This window comes from Mustela putorius, unplaced genomic scaffold (assembly GCF_011764305.1).
Source record: "Mustela putorius furo isolate JIRA1106 unplaced genomic scaffold, ASM1176430v1.1 tig00003988_pilon_pilon_pilon, whole genome shotgun sequence".
Taxonomy (NCBI): Eukaryota; Metazoa; Chordata; class Mammalia; order Carnivora; family Mustelidae; genus Mustela; species Mustela putorius.
Window position 1 is genome coordinate 15,027,022 of NW_025422127.1, and position 18,769 is coordinate 15,045,790.

An 18,769-nucleotide genomic window follows, 5' to 3' on the forward strand; every position below is an offset into this window, starting at 1 on the left:
TATTTTTAAAAGGAAAGGAAAAGGTATGTCCTCAGTGTCTGGAAGAATTACTGAAGAGATAAAGCCCACCTACCTACCATAAAGTAGAAGATTAATTGAACTGCAGTGAAATAAAAACATCAAAATCAGAAGACATCCTAAGCAAAGTGAAATTACGAACCACAAATTGAGAAGACATTTGTAACATAAAATTAATAAAAGATTTGTATGCAGAATATATTGAGAACTCCTACAAAGAAGGAAAACAAATGATATGATTTGGCATCTCACAGAAGAAGAAACTCAAGTAGTCTACAAAGAAAATAAAAACTTTTTCTCATTCTTGCCTCTAAAAATGTAAATTAAAAAACAGGATATGAGGGCGCCTGGGTGGCTCAGTGGTTAAGCCGCTGCCTTCGGCTCAGGTCATGATCTCAGGGTCCTGGGATCGAGTCCCGCATCGGGCTCTCTGCTCAGCAGGGAGCCTGCTTCCTCCTCTCTCTCTCTCTGCCTGCCTCTCTACCTACTTGTGATTTCTCTCTGTCAAGTAAATAAAGTCTTTAAAAAAAAAACAGGATATGAGTTTACACCCATCACATTGATAAAAGTTAATGTCTGGTAATACCATACTGGTGACCATGTTTAGCAATGGAAACCTTCATACAATGCTATTAAGAGAGTATGTTGGTATAGTCCCCTTGAAAAGCAGTTTGTTGGTAGCTATGAAAATTGAAGGTGTGGAGTGCCTGGGTGGCTCAGTTGGTTAAGCATCTGCCTTTGGCTCGGGGCATGATATCAGGGTCTTGGGATCAAGCCCCGCATTGGGCTCCCTGCTGAGCAGGGAGCCTCCTTCTCCCTCTCCCATTCCTTCTACTTGTGATCTCTCTTTCTCTGTCAAATAAAATCTTAGAAAGAAAGAAGGAAAGAATGAATGAATATTGGAAGTGCCTATTTCTTATGATTAAGTAATTCTAGACATGATCCTAATAGATGTTTAGTATTTTTTGTGCCTCATGTCTCTTTTGAAGGCTAGAATAGTATTTTAAGTTTATATGGTAAAATACATAGGATTATAAGGAGACTAATTGTACTAAAATAGTTATAAAAATTTTTTAAGTTGTGTTATAGTGAGCATTGTTAGTGTATACTAATCAGATCAACTGAAAGATCTCATTGTCAATTTCAAAGTAATGATTAATGTAAATGATATTTTGAGGTAATCTATAACCACTGTTAAGAGATATCAAAATATCTAGGGCTGTTGGTGACAAAAATCACAGGATTACTGAATACTCTCAGGTATATGTATTATTCATAATTGATATATGGGCTTATTTCTAGACTTCCAATGCTATTCCTTTGGTCTACCTATCTGTCCTCATGCCAGTACCACACTGTTTTGATTACTTTAGCTTTGTAATAAGTTAAGAACCTGTTTCCTAGAGACACATTTAAATGTATAGCCAAGGAGATTAATATTGTAATACCACTGCAATATTATAGTAGCAAAAAATGGGGACTAGCCTAAAGATTAATCAATAGAAGATGATATAAATTATGATATATTTAGGTAAGGTATCTACCATATTATTATAACTTGTAACAGTGATGATGAACAAAGCCAAGTTATAATAATATGGTAGATACCTTGTAGTGCCTGGTATATCATCACAGGTGATCTCAAACAATACTGAGTAAAAAAAACAAGTTTTTAAAGAAAACATACTCTAGGGGAGCCTGGGTGGCTGGCTCAGTGGAGTTAAAGCCTCTGCCTTCAGCTCAGGTCATGATCCCAGGGTCCTGGAATGGAGCTCCACATCAGGCTCTCTGCTCAGCAGGGAGTCGGCTTCCTCTTCTCTCTCTCTCTCTCTCTCTGCCTGCCTCTCTGCCCACTTGTGATCTCTGTCCAAAAAAAAAAAAAAAATCTTAAAAAAATAAAGAAAACATACTGTGTACATTTTATGAAATTTTAAAATGTTAACAAAAAGTATTAAAACCTTTATAGGAAGTGGTATGTCCAAATTCAGTCTAGTAGTTATTCAGGGGTAAGGAGTAGTGATGGGAAGGACAATCCTGTTACATAGGGGGCTTTTAATTATGTCTATGTTTATTTAACTGTGTGATGGACACATTACTTTATTGTATGCCTGGAATCTTTTGTTAAAATATGTATTGCTTGATTTGACAGAATATTAGTGTGACAGAGATAGTTTCAATTGTAATATACAGAATAATTCAGAGTATGTGTATATGGAACCTTGTCAAGGGAGGATCAACAAATTAAGTGCTTTGCCCTAGTTCATCTCAGAAACATCACATCACCTATGAAGTGCCAGGTGCTTTAAATGTTTATTATTTAATATTTTCTTAAAGAAAATTCTAATCAAAGCAAAGACAGAATTAGAATTTACATTTAGATCTTTTTGCCTCCCCAAATCTCATACTTGTTCCATGTTATTAAATTGCATATACTGCATAGCAATAAATCATTATTTTAGAAGTGGTAAATTAACTGTAGCCACAAAATGTTATTGTATTTGAGGAACATGTTAACATAAAGACATTGAAATAATTTCAAGCACATTATAATCCAGTTTTCTTAAGTATACTTTACCCTGTTCTCACAGTCATGAAAGGCTGAAGAATTATTAGTTATTAGTAACTTTAATGTTAAAGCATTCCTGATTTAAACATTATCGATCATTGTAATTTAGTACACGTTTGGCATTTGAACTTATTTTTATGGGGTTTTTTCTTTGTTTTTCCCCCATTTAAAAAAAATTAACAATTAATATATTATTTGTTTCAGGGGTGCAGGTCTGTATTTCATCAGTCTTACACAATTCATAGCAGGTACCATATAGCATATACCCTCCCTAGTGTCCATCACCCAGCCACCGCATCCCTCCTACTCTCCTCCACTCCAGCAACCCTCAGGTTGTTTCCTGAGATTAAGAATCTCTCATGGTTTGTCTCCCTCTCTGGTTTTGTTCCATTTCGTTTTTTCCTCTCTTCCCCCATGATCCTCTGTGTTTTTCTCAAATTCCACATATCAGTGAGATCATATGATAATTGTCTTTTTCTGACTTATTTCACTTAGCATAATACCCTCTCATTCCATCCACATCATTGCAAATGGCAAGATTTCATTTTTTGGTGGGGGTTTTTTCCCCCCCTATTTAAACTATTTTATTCTTACTTAAATATAATTAGCATATAGTGCTATATTAGTTTCAACTGTGCAGTATGATTCAGCAGTTCTATACATTTCTTATCAAGATAAGTGTACTCTTAACAGCATTTAAATTTGACTGTGTGACTTGGTATTCTGTTATTTTAAACCACATTTTGTTTTGGTTCATGATTTTAGGATCGAAAATTAACAAAGTCTGAGAGGCAGAGATTTAAAGAAGAGGCTGAAATGTTAAAGGGTCTTCAGCATCCCAATATTGTTCGATTCTATGATTCCTGGGAGTCCACAGTAAAAGGGAAGAAGTGCATTGTTTTGGTGACTGAACTTATGACATCTGGAACACTTAAAACGTAAGTCTATCAATGTTATAAAAATTGACCAAGAAGTTTGAAAGAACTTGAATTTTCTCATGTCATATTTTATCAGTCCTGCTTTTCTTTCCAAGCATACCAAGGAGGGAACAATCCCTCCACCTCTTGGTAGGACATTTTCCTGCCCACTAAGTCCTCTGGTGTATAAAATAATTTTATAATTATTTAATGGTAATATTAAAATAAGTTATTACAGAATAAACCTAGTTATTTTAAATCATGTTGATTTGCACTTCTAAAATTGAGCAGCAGCTGAGGGATCATGAAATCATATGACAATGTGGCCCTCTAGTGGTTTAAATGAGGTTGAAGCTTATTTACTTTCTCCATTTACTCCATTTACTTTATCACCTTGTATTGGACAGTTTCTGCTGCATCTGTGCAACTATTATTATATCAGATTCAAATGGTACTGTGACAGTTATTGCTAGATAAATACATTTGCCTTAGTATCAGAAATGAAAGCCGAGGGGCGCCTGGGTGGCTCAGTGGGTTAAGCCGCTGCCTTTGGCTCAGGTCATGATCTCAGGGTCCTTGGATCGAGTCCCGCATCGGGCTCTCTGCTCAGCAGGGAGCCTGCTTCCTCCTCTCTCTCTGCCTGCCTCTCTGCCTACTTGTGATCTCTCTATCAAATAAATAAATAAAATCTTAAAAAAAAAAAAAAAGAAATTAAAGCCGAAATAGCTAGACTCATCGTTTCTTTCACGAAAGCAGGTCAAATGCAGAAATTTCTTGTTCTCCATTTGAACAATTCCTAACAAGGTATTCCCTTTCCCTAAAAGAGTTTTAAAGTAGGAATGGGAGTTTGCCTTTGGAATCCCAGGTCTCTCAGATTACATGTACTCAGAGAGGAAACTACAGTGAGAAAACTACAGTTAACCCTGAACAATGTGAGAGTTAGGGACAGTTGACCCTCCATGTAGTTGAAAATCCAAGTTTAACTTTTGAATCCCTCAGACTTAATTACTTAGTAGCCTACTGTTGACTAAAAGCCTTACTGATAACATAAATGGTCGATTAACACCTATTTGCATATTATATGTATTATAGACTATTTTTATAGTAAAGTAAGCTAGAGAAAATAAAATCATTAGAGAATACATTTACAGTACTATACTATAAAAAGTCTGCATGTAAGTAAATCCACACAGTTCAAACCGATGTTGTTCCAGGGTCAAATGGAGTATAAATTATATGGTTTAAATTTTTTATTGTGGAGGAATTGGACCTTTAAAAATTGTATCTTTTTTAAGGTACACTTTCTTTAGTTAATATTACTGAGCTAATTCATCCCAGATATTTGAAACAGTTTTGTATCTTTTGGATGTAATGATTTGCATGTGCTCTTGGATGCTCAAGATTAACATATTGAAAAGCCAACAGAATATTTCCCTCCTGCAAATTCTGGTTTCCCCACTCAGCTTCTCCAATACTTATGGTAACACCTTTATCCTCATCATCCAAGCTGCTTGTTAATATATCTCTTTCTTCCATTAGATTGTACTCTCTAGCACTATGCCTGAAATTTAAAAACTGTTTGAATGAATTAAAGAAAATTGTGGTTATTAGTTATGTGTATATCTGTACCTTGAGGTTCTTCTCACCAGTTTAGGTACTTTAGTGGGCTGTCAATAATCTGTTCAGGCATACCCTATAAGATTACCCTCTGACATTTGTTTTAAGTTTGTTTTTATTTGTTTTTAAAAGTTTATTGAGAGACTTTGGGTTAACATAGTAGGCTAAGCTTCTGTGGAATTGACCCTCAGTTGATAGAACACACAACTCTTGATCTCGGGATCATGAGTTCTAGCCCAATGCTGGGTATAGGCATTACTTTAAAAAAAAAAAAAAAAAGTTCAGATGTAATAAGATCCAAAGAACTTTTAGAAATAAGAATAAATCCTTTAAAAAAATCCTTAAAATTAAAACTTCATTGATTAGGTTAAACAGCAGACTAAATTGAACTAAAAAGGATAAATATGAATATCAGAAAGCAAAAAAAACATGAGACATGGAGTAAAAAGACATTAATTATCATTCTAGAAGGCAAGAATCAAGAGAATAAGGAAGGACTTGAGGATGTGTATTTAGTTCTCAGCAAATAGATTCACTTTTAAAAACGAAGATTTTTAGAATTTATTTGACAGAGCACACAAGCGGGGGCAGCACCAGGCAGAGAGAGAAGCAGGCTCCCCTATTGAGCAGGGATCCCGATGTGGGACTCAATCCCAGGACCCCAGGGTCATGACCTGAGCTGAAGGCAGATGCTTAACCAACTGAGCCACCGAGGTGCACCCCCCACCCAAGCATGTGGATTTAAAACAAATCCATATTTTCATATAGTTACATATGACTTCCATACAGCCATGAAAGCAAGTCCTATAAGCTGCTTCTTGTTAATACTTTGTTAGCAGTTCAAATGAATAGCAGGACATTTAAGTTGTTTTCTTTCACAGTGCTTAATAAAGTTGACCATAACAGAGAACCAAATCTATATTCATACTGGAAGAATACAGAATAATTAGGAATGTTGGTAGCATTTAGAGAAGCAAAAGGGGCAAAAGGGATGGGAGTTCGTTCCAACATTGATGCTTTTTGGGCTTTTTAGATTTCTACCTTTGTTCCGCTTATTTATTAATACTTAAATTGGTACCCATACCTGAAAATTAATATGGGTTAGAAAATTTGATTCAGGAAATAGAATAAAGCTAGATTTTTTTAATTGACATGAAATTCACAACATAAAATTAAAATTTTTAAAGTATAATTCAGGTATAGATATTTTGTCTATACAGTGTTGTATAACCACTACATGATTTATCAAGTTCTTAAACATTTTCATCACCTCAAAGGAACACTGTACTCATTAAGTAGTTATTCTCCATTTTCCTTCCCATGCTGTGTATTTACTCTTTAATTGCACACCATCAATACTCTGGTTTCTCTTCAGATCATATAAATCTTTGGCCTTTTAACTGCACACCATCTAAGTTCTTGGCATTTTCTTTCTAAGCTTAAAGTTCTCTTTCCCTATCATTGTTTCTGTTTCCGAGCCTCAGAGCTAAGGGAGCAGGAGGGTGTAGTAGAAAGCACTAAACAGAGTATGAGTGGTGAGTTCTACTCCTAGCTCTGTTTCTGCCTGACTGTGATTTGGGTCAACTAGCTCCCCATGTCTGGGCCTCAGTTCTCCATGTGCAAGATGAGGAATTATACTGCGCTCTACAATTTATGGATAGGAATTTTTTCTTTGACTAAGAAACATAGCAGGGTGCCTGGGTGACTCAGCCAGTTAAATGTCTGCCTTTACTTCAGGTCCTGATCCCAGGGTTGTGGGATCGAGCCCCTCTCGGATTTCCTGCTCAGCTGGACATCTGCTTCTCCCTTTCCCTCCACCCCTCCCCCCAGCTCTTGCTGTCTCTCTCTCTTTCTCTCTCTCTCTCAAATAAATAAAATCTTTTAAAAAATAGCATAAAATTTGCCATCTTAATCATTATTAAGTGTGCAGTTCAGTAATGTTAAGTACATTCACATTGCTGTGCAACTATTCTTTAACACTTTTCAGTCCTGCAAAACAAACCCAGTAAGCAACTCACCATTTCCCCCTAATCCCAGCCCTTGGCAACCACTAACTGCTTTTTGTCTCTGGTTTTATCTGATCAAGCTATTTCATATAAATAGAGTCATAAAATAATGGGGCCTTTTGTGTTTGGCATAATGTTTTTAAGGTTCATGATGTTGTACATATTCATACTTCATTCCTTTTTTAGGACTACATAATATTTTGTTTTATGGATATACCACAATTCATTCACTTAGAGACATTTGTTTCCACCTTCTGGCTATCACTAATAGTCCTGCTATAAATACTTGTGTATAAGTTTTGAGTATATATTTTCATTTCTTTTGGATGTGTGCCTGTAAGTGGAATTGCTAAGTCATGTTAATTTTATGTTTAACTCTTTGAGGAACCACCAGACTTTTCCACAGTGACTGAGCCATTTTACATTCCCACCAACAATGTATAAGAGTTTCAGTTTCTCCATGTCCTTGCCAACACTTGTTTATTATTTTCATAGCCATTCTACCAAGTGTGACATGGTATCTCATTGTGGTTTTGATTGGGATTTTCATAGTGACTGATGATGTTGAGGAACATGTCATGTGCATTTGACTGTTTATCTGTCTTTGGAGAAATGTCTATTCCATCATGTCTTCGGACAAATCTCTATTCAAGCCCTTAGCCCATATTTAATTTTTTTTTGTTTGTTTATTGTTGAGTTGTAAGAGTTTTTTATATATTCTGTAAGCCTTTCCCAGAAATATGATTTGCAAATATTATCTCCCATTCTATAAGTTGTCTTTTTACTTCCTGTGATGTGTAAAGTTTTTAATGTTGATGAAGTCCAATTTACTTTTTTCTTTTCTTGTTGCTTGTACTTTTGGTGTTAGGTCTAAGAATCTATTGCCAAAACCGAGATCATGCAGATTTACCCCTAAGCTTTCTCCTTAAACTTGTACAAGTTTGTCTCTTACATTTACATTTGTTTCATTTTGAGTAAACTTTTGTGTATGTGTGAGGTGTGCAACCCAACTTCATTCTGTAACTGGTTATCCAGTTACCCAGCACTATTTGTTGAAGAGACTGTTCTAGCCCTGTTGAATGGTCTTGGTACTCCTGTCAAAAGTCATTTAACCATAGATGTATGGGTTTATTTCTGGGCTCTTGATACTGTCCTTTTAATCTGTATATTTGTCCCTAGCCAGTACTACACTGTTTTGATTACAGTAGTTTGTAATATGTTTTCAAATTAGGAATTGTGAGTTTTCCAATTTTGTTCTTCTTTTTCAGTATTGTTTTGGCTAGAGGTGCCTGGGTGACTCAGTCAGTTAAGGGTTTGCCTTCAACTCAGGTCATGATCCCAGGGTCTTGGGATCGAGTCCTGAGTCAGGCTCCCTGATCAATTGAGAGCCTGCTTCTCCCTCTCCCTCTGCATGTGTTCACTTTCTCTCTCTCTCTCTCTCTCACACTTAAATAAATAAAATCTTTAAGAACAGTATTGTTTAGGCTATTTGAGGCCCTTGCAATTCCATGTGAATTTGAGAATTAGTTTTCCATTTCTGCAAGAAGGTTGATAGAGTCAAAATTCTATCTGTAGATAGAATTAAATATATTTATAGATGCATTGAATCTATAGGTCACTTTGGTTTTTATTGCCATTTAACTAACTATATTAAGTTTTCCAATCCATGAGCACAAGATGTTTTTACATTTTATTTAATTTTTCAACAGTGTTTTCTAGTTTAGAATGCATAGGTCTTTCACCTCCTTGGTTAAATTTATTCCAACATATTTTATTCTTTTGGATGCTTTTGTAAAACAATTGTTTTCTTAATTTCCTTTTCAGGTTGTTAATTGTCGGTATATGGAACACAACTAATTTGTGTATGTTGATCTTGCACTCTTGGAACTCTGATGAATTGTTTTACTAACTCTAGTTGTGAGGGTGTGTGTATTCTTTGGTATTTTCTTTATATAGGATCTTGGCATTACAAATACAGTTTTACTGCCTTTCCAATTTGTATACTTTTATTTCTTTTTCTTTCTTAGTTGTTCTGGCTGGAACTTCTAGTACAATGTTGGATAACAGTAGTTATCCTGGTCTTATTTCTAATCTTAGGAAGCTTTCAGTGTTTCATTATTGAGTATGATGTAAGGTTTGGGTTTTTCATAATGTTCTTTATCATATATTCTCTGCTATTCCTAGTTTGAGTATTTTTATCATGGAAACGTATTGGAATTTATCTAATTCTTTTTATCAGTTGAGATGATCATGAGGTTGTTGTTTGGTTTTGTCTTTTTACCTTTGTTCGAAGGTGTATTATGTTGACTAATTTTCTAATGTTGACAGATACTTCCATTTCATGGATAAATTGTACTTGGTATATAATCCTTTTACTGTGTTGTTGGATTCAGTTAGCTAATGTTTTCCTGATGACTTTTGCATCTATATTCCTAAGAGGTATTGGTATATAGTTTTCTTGTGGTGTCTTTGCTGACAGGGCAGATGAATGACTTATGAAGTCATTTTCTACCTTTTGGATGAGTTTCCTCCTTTTCTACTTTTTGGAAGAGTTTGAAAAGGATTAGTGGTTTCCCTTTAAATGTTTGGTAGAACTCAACAGTGAAACCATGTAGTCCTGGACTTTTCTTTGTTGGGAGGTTTCTTGAGGGAATGTTCCATGTGTTTTTAAGAATATGTATTTATCCGTTGTTGGGTATCATGTTCCATATATTTCTCTTATGTTTAGGTGGTTTATTATTCAAATCCTCTATTCCCTTAATGATCTTCTGTCTAGATGGTCTGTCTACTTTTTTTTTTTTTTAAGATTTTATTTATTGACAGAGATAGCAAATGCAGGAACACAAGCAGGAGGAATGGGAGAAGGAGAACCAGGCTTCCTTAGGAGTAGGGAGCTCGATGCATTGTTTGATCCCAAGACTCTGGGATCATGACCTGAGCCAAAAGCAGACACTTAATGACCGAGCCACCCAGGTGCCCCAGTCTATCCACTTTTGAAAGTGGGCTATTGCTATAGAACTGTGTACTCCTCCTCTCGATTCTGTCAGTAATTGCTTCATGTATTTAGGAACTTTTTTTGATGTATATTATGTTTATATTTGTTATAATCTTCACAAATTGACCCTTTTATCAATATATATTCTTTATCTCTCGTATCAGTTTTTGATTTAGTCTATTTTGTCTGATATTAATATAACCACCCTATTCCCTTTTGGTTACTATTTGCATGGAATATCTTTTTTGTGTCCTTTCATTTTCAACCTGTGTGGGTCTTTGAATCTAAAGTGAGTTTCTTGTAGACAACATGTAGTTGGATCATATTTATCTCCATTTAGCCCTCTCTTTGATTAGAAAATTTAATTCATTTATACTTAAAGTAATTGGTGATAAGGAAGCACTTTTGCTATTTTTTTTAATGTTTTGACACCTTTTTGTTCCTTCTCATCATTACTGCTTCTTAAAAAAAATTTTTTTGTAATAAACCATTTTAATACCCTTCTTGTTTCCCTTGTATATATTTTTAAAGTATTTTCTTAGTGGTTACCTTAGGGATTACAATTAACACCATAGATTTCTAACAATCTAGTTTGAAAGGTTACCTGATTAGCTTAGTGGCTTCAAAATCCTTGCTCCTATGCAGCTTTGCACCTCTTTTGTATTTTTGTAGATTTTGCAAAGATCCAAATTGCATCTTTATATGTTGTGTCCCCATTAATACAGATTTATAATTATTGATTTATGTATTTGCCTTTTAAACCATGTAGGAAATGAACAGAGAAGTTATAAGCCAAAAACACATTAATACTTGTTTTTATATTTAGCTGTGTAGTTACCTTTACCAGAGATTTTATTTCTTCCTATGGCTTCAGTTTACTGTCCAGTGTCCTTTTATTTCAGCCTCAAGGACTTGCTTTAGCATTTCCTGTAGGGCAGGTGTACTAATAATAGTCTCTCAGCTTTTGTTTAATGTTGCCTTTATTTTTGAAGGATTTGTTTTTGCTAGATATAAAATTCTTGGTTGACAGGTTCCCCCCGACACACACCTTTCCACACTTTAAATATGTCATTTCTCTGCTTCTGGCCTCTGTGGTTTCTGTTGAGAAGTTGGCTGACAGTCTTCCTGAGGATCTCTTGATTATGATGAGTTGCTTCTCTCTTGCTTTCAAGATTCTCTTGTCTTTTGTTTTCAACAGTTTGAATGTAATATATGAATCTGAATCTCTTTATATGTATTCTTCTTGGGGTTTGTTGAGCTTCTCAGATATGTGGATTCATGTCTTTTGTCAAATTTAGAAAGTTCGTGACCATTATTTTATCACTATTTAGCTAAAAGAAGCAGCACAGTGTCCATCAAGGAAAGAGTGGATAAGCAAAATGTGTGTGTGCGCGCACGCACATGCCTGTCTGTCTCTCTACACACACAGTTGAATATTTTTCATCCTGAAGTGGCAAGGAAATTCTAACACATGCTATAATATGAGTGAACCTTGAGGACATTATGCAATGTGAAATAAGCCAGTTGCAAAAAATCAGATACCACTACTGCTTTCACTTTCTGTGAAGTACCTAGAGTGGTTGATTCATAGAAACAGAAAGTAGAGTGGTAGTTTCCAGAACACAAGGGAAGGTGGCTTTGGGGAGTTATTGTTAATGGGTATGAAGTTTCAGTTTTTTAAGATAAAAAGAGTTCTGGAGATAGTTGGTGGTGATGATTTCATAACAGTATCAATTACTTAGTATCACTTTAAAATGGTAAATTTTATGTATATTTTATTCTAATAAATTGGGAAAATACAGTATGTTGAATTTTCTCAAAATATAGAGATGGAACAATTATTGTTTAACTCATTTTATGAAGCCAGCATAACACTGATATCACTGATATCAAAACCTAAGATATTATGGAAAAAGAAATTTTTAAAGAACAATGTCCTTCATGAATATTGATGTAAAAATCCTTTACAGAATAATAGCAGATTGGAGCCAGCAATTACAATACATTAATACCAAAGAGGGTTTATCCCAGGATCACGAAGTTGGTTTAACATTGAATGAATCAATGTTATTCATCACATTAACAGAATAGTGGAGAAAAGCATATGACCATTTCAAAATATGTCGAAAAGTATTTGACAATTCAGTATCTATCTATTTATGGCTAAAAACTCTTAGCCAAACTAGGAATGGTAAGGAACTTTCTCCAACTGCTAAACAACATCCACCAACCTATAACTTATATATGTCAAGCTTAAACATTGCTCCTGAGATTAGGAACAAAGCAAGAATACTTGTTTTAGCCACTTACATTCACTGTTGTTTCAGAGGGCCGCCCATTAAATAAGACATAAACGCAGGGAAAACTAGTAAAAGGCATAAAGATGGGAATGTAAGAAATACCATTGCCCTTGTTTGCAGGTTATGTAATTGTTCACATAGAAAATTCCAGTGATTCTAAGCAAATTTAATGAAATTATAAGTTACAAGGTTAATATATAATTATCTATTATGTTTTATATACTTGATCATTTTGTAAATGTGAAAGAGATACAAGCCAGACTCAACTTTTTCCCAAAATTTTCTCCTAGAATTTTTCAGTTATACGGAAAAATTGAAAGAACTGCCAATGAACATGTACATATTCACTGCCTAGGTTCTATTATTAACTTTTGCTGCATTTACTTTACCACATACGTCCATCTAATCATTTCCCTATCTTTCCTAATTTTATTTATTCCAAAGGTGTAGACCTCAGTATGCTTCACGTGTAAACACTCAAGTGCTTATTTCATTAAAGTTCTAATATTTATATGCTTTGTTTTTCCTTACAGTAAAATTTAAATACAATGAAAAGTGTAGTTAGTCGTAATGGTATTGTTCTATGAGTTTTGACAAAGGCATATTCACTCAAGTAACCAAAATCCGATTAAGGTATAGAACATTTTTATTATCTTAAAAGAGATTTGGGCAGAATGACTATTCAGGATTTGGGACTCCCCTTCTCTACCACCCTTCTGGGATTTCCCTCCTTTACTTTCTAGATCTCTGCTGTCCACTGGAACTCTCTGTGGTGATGGAAATGTTTTATAATTTGTATAATCCAAAATGGTAGCCACTTGATATATGTGGCTGTTAAACATTTAAAATGTGGCTGATGCAGCTGAAAAATGGAATTTTAAATTTTAATTTATTTTTGTATAGTGAATACTATATTGAACAGACTGTCACTATAGAAAGTTCTTTTGGACAGCACTGTTCTAGCTGCTGTGGTCTTCTTGAACTTTTTCTGTTTCTCAGCTAATAAGGCTAACAAGCTTCTATTTAGACTTGAGCTGATCTGTACATTCAGGCTAGAGCCTTTCCTAACTGAAAAGATTTAGAAAATAGGAAGCTCAAGCAGTGCTTCCTTTTTCCCTCATGTGAGCTCCCTTTCAATTCATGCCTAATTTTGATTGCTCTCAAGAGCCTTGAAGTGGTTGTTTTTATATTTTTTTACTATAGTTTATAATTTTATCTGTGTCCAATAAGAATTACTTCACCATTTACCAGAAGTCAAAATCTACCCCTTTACTTTTTAAAAATTTTTGTTGTTTATTTTTCTGTCTCTTAACTTCTATTTTAGTAGTGATCCAGTTTTAAGGAATTTGTTTTTTGTGTTTTGTTATTAGAATTCATTTACCAACCACTTGTTATTCTTTCCTCTTTAGCCTTGTTAAAAGTGTCACTAACTTTTAAGGTTCCTGAATCTTAATATTGTAAATTTGATATTCCCATCTCAGATATGCTAGAATTTAATGGAATTCTTCAAAGCAGTAAACTCATATCATTGATAACCTGTTTGGTGTACTTTGCCTTTTCTAGGTACCTGAAAAGGTTTAAGGTGATGAAGATCAAAGTTCTAAGAAGCTGGTGCCGTCAAATCCTTAAAGGACTTCAGTTTCTTCATACTCGAACTCCACCTATTATTCACCGAGATCTTAAGTGTGACAACATCTTTATCACTGGCCCTACAGGCTCAGTCAAGATTGGAGACCTAGGTCTGGCAACCCTGAAGCGAGCTTCTTTTGCCAAGAGTGTGATAGGTATGTTTCAGGTGTACCTTGCATCCTAACTGGTTTTCTGATATTCCTTTTATTTTGATACCTGACCCTGTTAGAATTTTCATTATGTGAAATAAGCTTTCAAAAATTCCTAGCTTGAACTCAGGAAGTGATCAGTTTTACTTACGAGATGTGGAGTTCTCTATATGCTTCTGGGATCATCTGGAAGACTAACTGTTTCATAAAGTTATGTGAAGAGAAGTAAAGGGAATTTTGTTGACAAAACCTTATGTAACTATCAATCTTACTGGGTCATTCCGTTTATATGTATTAATTATGTAGTTATTTATATAATTATATAAGTAATGTATAATAATTATATAATAAATATAGAGTTACTTTCTTATGAAAGAAATTGAATTTTTATGTAGTTTACTTTCTAAAAAAGTATTAGGTTATATGTATTCAAAAGTATCTACCTATTAAGACTTTATTTTAAAATGTGAAAATGAGTTTATTCTGAGTACTTGGTTTTAACTTTTCTTACTCCTACTCTTCAGAAGATGTATCTGAAGCAGAGCTTTTCAACCCTAGTGTTATTTTACATTTGGATAGTTCTTTGTTGTAAGGGCTTTCTAGTGCATTATAAGATGATTTAGATGCCAGGAGCACATCCCCTTTCCAGCCCCCCCACAGTTGTTATAGCCAAAAATGTCTCTGGACTAAATGTCCCTGGGTAACAAAATCACCCCTTATTTAGAATCAGTGATCTAAAGAACAAGACTGTCCTTTCAGACTTTCAACTATATGTTATAGAGTTGCAGCTAGAAAAATAATTTAATGTGTATTATTTTGATAAGCTTTCACTCTCTGAAGAGGATATGACACTTTGAAAATTTGAAATCTTTGGGGATATTCTGCCCCCCCCCCCCCAAGTTGATGTCAGCAAGGAAACCATTAATTTTTAAGTGTGCTAGAATTTCATGTATTAAGAGAAAACCATAAAACACCAGTAATTTGTACATTCTTCTAAAATAGTGTCCTCCATAGAATATTATGTGACTTAGATTTGGAATGCTATTTTTAGATTTTCTTAAAATAGATTAACAAGAAGAATTGGGAAAGAGTTATTTAAAGCTGAATTTCCTTTTTGCCTTCCTTACAGGAAAAGGAAACATTTCTTTGATTGTCTTTGACTCCTTAAAAATCTCTAACCTGGGCGCCTGGGTGGCTCAGTGGGTTAAGCCGCTGCCTTTGGCTCGGGTCATGATCTCAGGGTCCTGGGATCGAGTCCCACATCGGGCTCTCTGCTCAGCAGGGAGTCTGCTTCCTCCTCTCTCTCTCTGCCTACTTGTGATTTCTCTCTGTCAAATAAATAAATTAAATCTTAAAAAAAAAAAATCTCTAACCCAAGAGAGGTCCCCCCAACCTCTTTTTTTTTTGCTTAAACCATGCTATGTAAGCCTGTTCTTGGAAATGTCCTACAGTTTGAGGTATCCAGACTTAATTTCTTTGGAACCATTGGAGAACCTGGTCTGTGGGATCACATACTGCTTGTAACTCAGTCTGTATTTGAGTTCTTCATTTATGTGTATTTGTTTTTTGTCTGTAAGATCTGTAAGATGTCCTTCACTGTATTTCTTGTTATCTGCAGTAGACTTATTTGTGTACTGCAGGTGGTATGGTAAGTATGTAAAGAAAGGCTTCTGGTGAGTGGCCTTTATAGACCATTACACTTTTTTTTTCTTTTCTTTTAAAAAACATATTGAATGTTGGATTTTTCACTGCAAGCCTCCTTAAAAGTGAAACTGATCAGGTGGAATTAATGGCCAAAGACTAGCTATAAATACTAACCTTACAACTACCGTACAGCAGGGGGCAGGCAAGTATTTTGATCTTTTTTAACCTATCTTGTCTTACTGGCAGATACCATTGTATCCTCTTTATTTCTTGCTAGTCTCTTACTTTTCCTTCCATTTGTTTTCATTATGAATTATATCAGTTTTTCTATTATCAAAGTTTCTATTTTGACATTGTATAACAGTAATCCATTTGAAACAGTAAATAAAATAAACACTTGACCCTGTCCTGGTTTCTTTTATGAAGGCCATGCAGCAGAAGTTCTGACATACTTGGTGGAAGATACTAAGATTTTCTTCCTCTTCCCTGCCCCCACCACTCTTCTCTCTTCTCTTCCCTCCCTTCCACTTGCTTCTATCTCACAGGTTAACCCCTCTGCTTCTCCCCCAGGTGAGTAACATCTGTAGCCTCTGCTCACATTGAGTCTAAATTGTTCTTTTAATTTAAGGTACCCCAGAGTTCATGGCCCCTGAGATGTATGAGGAAAAATATGATGAATCTGTTGACGTTTATGCTTTTGGGATGTGCATGCTTGAGATGGCCACATCTGAATATCCGTACTCAGAATGCCAAAATGCTGCTCAGATCTACCGTCGAGTGACCAGTGTAAGTCTTACCCTGATTGATTAGTGAGCTTAAGTCACACCAAAAAAAAGGAATGCCAAGCTGGATATCATTGAACCATGCAAAAGGGAGCAATAGTAGAACGCATACTCAGTCGCTGGGGAAAGAAGGAGTTGAGAGATTTTATTGCTTCTGATTTAGTGAGAGCAAAAATAAATATCAAAGAAGTACCGGTATATTCTGGATTCTCCTTGCATACATTTAAAGCTTTATTTTGAAATATATTATGTTTAAAAATACTCTTATTACTTCTTCTAAGTTCTCATTCCCTCTGACCATAAAACACATTATCTGAGTTAAAAATAATGCTCTTACTCAGGTTGCTTTGTTCACAGACCTTTCCCTAAGTGGTTTAAAATTGATTTATGAATTTATTAAATCATTTATAAGTAACCACAAGGGTTTAAGGCATAACAGTAATTTCTGGATCATCTGAATACCCTCACCTATTAGGATATTTCTCCCATTGTTTCAGAGATGTCTATTTACAGTCAGTGTTCAAAATAGGACCTATCAGGGTCCACAGAAGGTACTTTATTGTATGTCTCTTAATCTACAGCTGTTGCCCCCTACTTTCTTTTTCTCAGGCTGGGTGAGGGCAACAGAAATGTAGTAAGTGTAGTTTGTTTAGCCTTCAGATAATTCTGATGAGTATCCTAATCACTATTGTACTTTGCCCTTAGAAAGTTCATCTGCTTTGCTTCTTAGATATCTGAGTTCTATATCTATATCCCCAGTTTTCCCCCAGTGCCTAATAATTTACATTATCCCTTTTTCTTTGAGGAGTAGGATGGGACAGTCACTAGAATGAATACCCCTGTGTTTTATCTAGAAAATAAATAAATAAATCCTCCCCGCATTTTATTTAGAATTCTTGAAACCTCAAGAAGTATATTCGATTCCTTGTTTTTCTATTCATCAGATCCTATTTATCAGGTTCTTGGTTCAGAATAACTCTTAGATATAGTCCTTCTTCATTCCCACTGTCAGAACTCTGATTTCACATCTTACTTAATTTACACCTTACACTGCCATCCTGAAGTAGTTAACATTATGAACTTGTTTTTCTACTCCACTTGAACTATTTGAATTTCCTTGCTATTTCTTTTTGGTATAAGAAACTTTCATGATACCAGTTTGCTTATGAAAGCATATACAAATTCTTATTATAATCTTCGCTCTTCTTCATCTTTGTCTAAACACCTTTTTTAGTCAAGCCAGTCTTCTTTATTTTTTATTTTTATTTTAAGGTTTTATTTATTTATTTGACAGACATAGATCACAAGTAGGCAGAGAGGCAGGCGGGTACTGGGGGAAGCAGGCTTCCGCTCTGAGAAGAGAGCCCGATGTGGGGCTCAATCCCAGCAATCCCTGGCATCATAACCGGAGCCGAAGGCAGAGGCTTTAACACGCTGAGCCACCCAGGCGCCCTGCCAGTCCTCTTTATTATCTTGCACATCTGCCACATCCTTTCCTTTTTTCCTCTCCATTTGTACATGCTATTTACCTTGTATGCATGCTTTTTTGCTATCCAGTCAGTTTTTATACTGGATTTAACAGACTTCCCCGACAAAATTTTATCTGATGGGTTTCACTACATAAGGATTTTCACCTTTTCCAGGCTTCTCAACTGATCTCAATCATAACATTTTATTTGTAATTGATGATTTTACTTAGGAGTTCAAAAATTGAATTAATATAAAGCATTTAAAATGGTGCTTAGTATACAATAAGCACTATATGTAGGTGCTTGCTGTTTATTTTTACTGCTTTATATTCTTCTTTAAGATTTGTAGCCTTATCTCTACAAAGTATTTCTGTTTAATTCTTTCTTTACCTTTAGCACTATCCCAAATATAAAAATAAGTCTCACATGCAAATACATGCTACATACCAAGTTCAGAGCCTGACATCAAATAATTAAATATGAATAACATATATATTCTCTGTCTTCAGAAAACTAGCTCCAATATAGAAGATAAGTGTGTAAGCAAATATTTCTAATTACAGGATGCTGATAAAAGCTTATTAACTGTATGTCTTTTCTCCTTTGGAAAAATGACTATTCAGATCCTTTACTTGGTTTTTAATTGGGTTATTTTTCTTTTTATTACTGAGCTGTAT

At 34.9% G+C, this 18,769-nt stretch overlaps 1 protein-coding gene across 12 annotated transcripts in view; it reads left to right on the forward strand.

Annotated features, from left to right (window-relative positions):
- Positions 1–18,769, forward strand: part of WNK1 (WNK lysine deficient protein kinase 1) — a 148,842-nt gene that overhangs the window by 63,134 nt on the left and 66,939 nt on the right. For all 12 annotated transcript variants that reach the window (XM_045071886.1, XM_004773721.3, XM_013046412.2 and 9 more), the window contains 3 exons: positions 3,350–3,522; positions 13,983–14,203; positions 16,470–16,627. In XM_045071886.1, the coding sequence (XP_044927821.1) occupies positions 3,350–3,522; positions 13,983–14,203; positions 16,470–16,627 (552 nt within the window). The remainder of the gene's footprint in view (positions 1–3,349; positions 3,523–13,982; positions 14,204–16,469; positions 16,628–18,769) is intronic.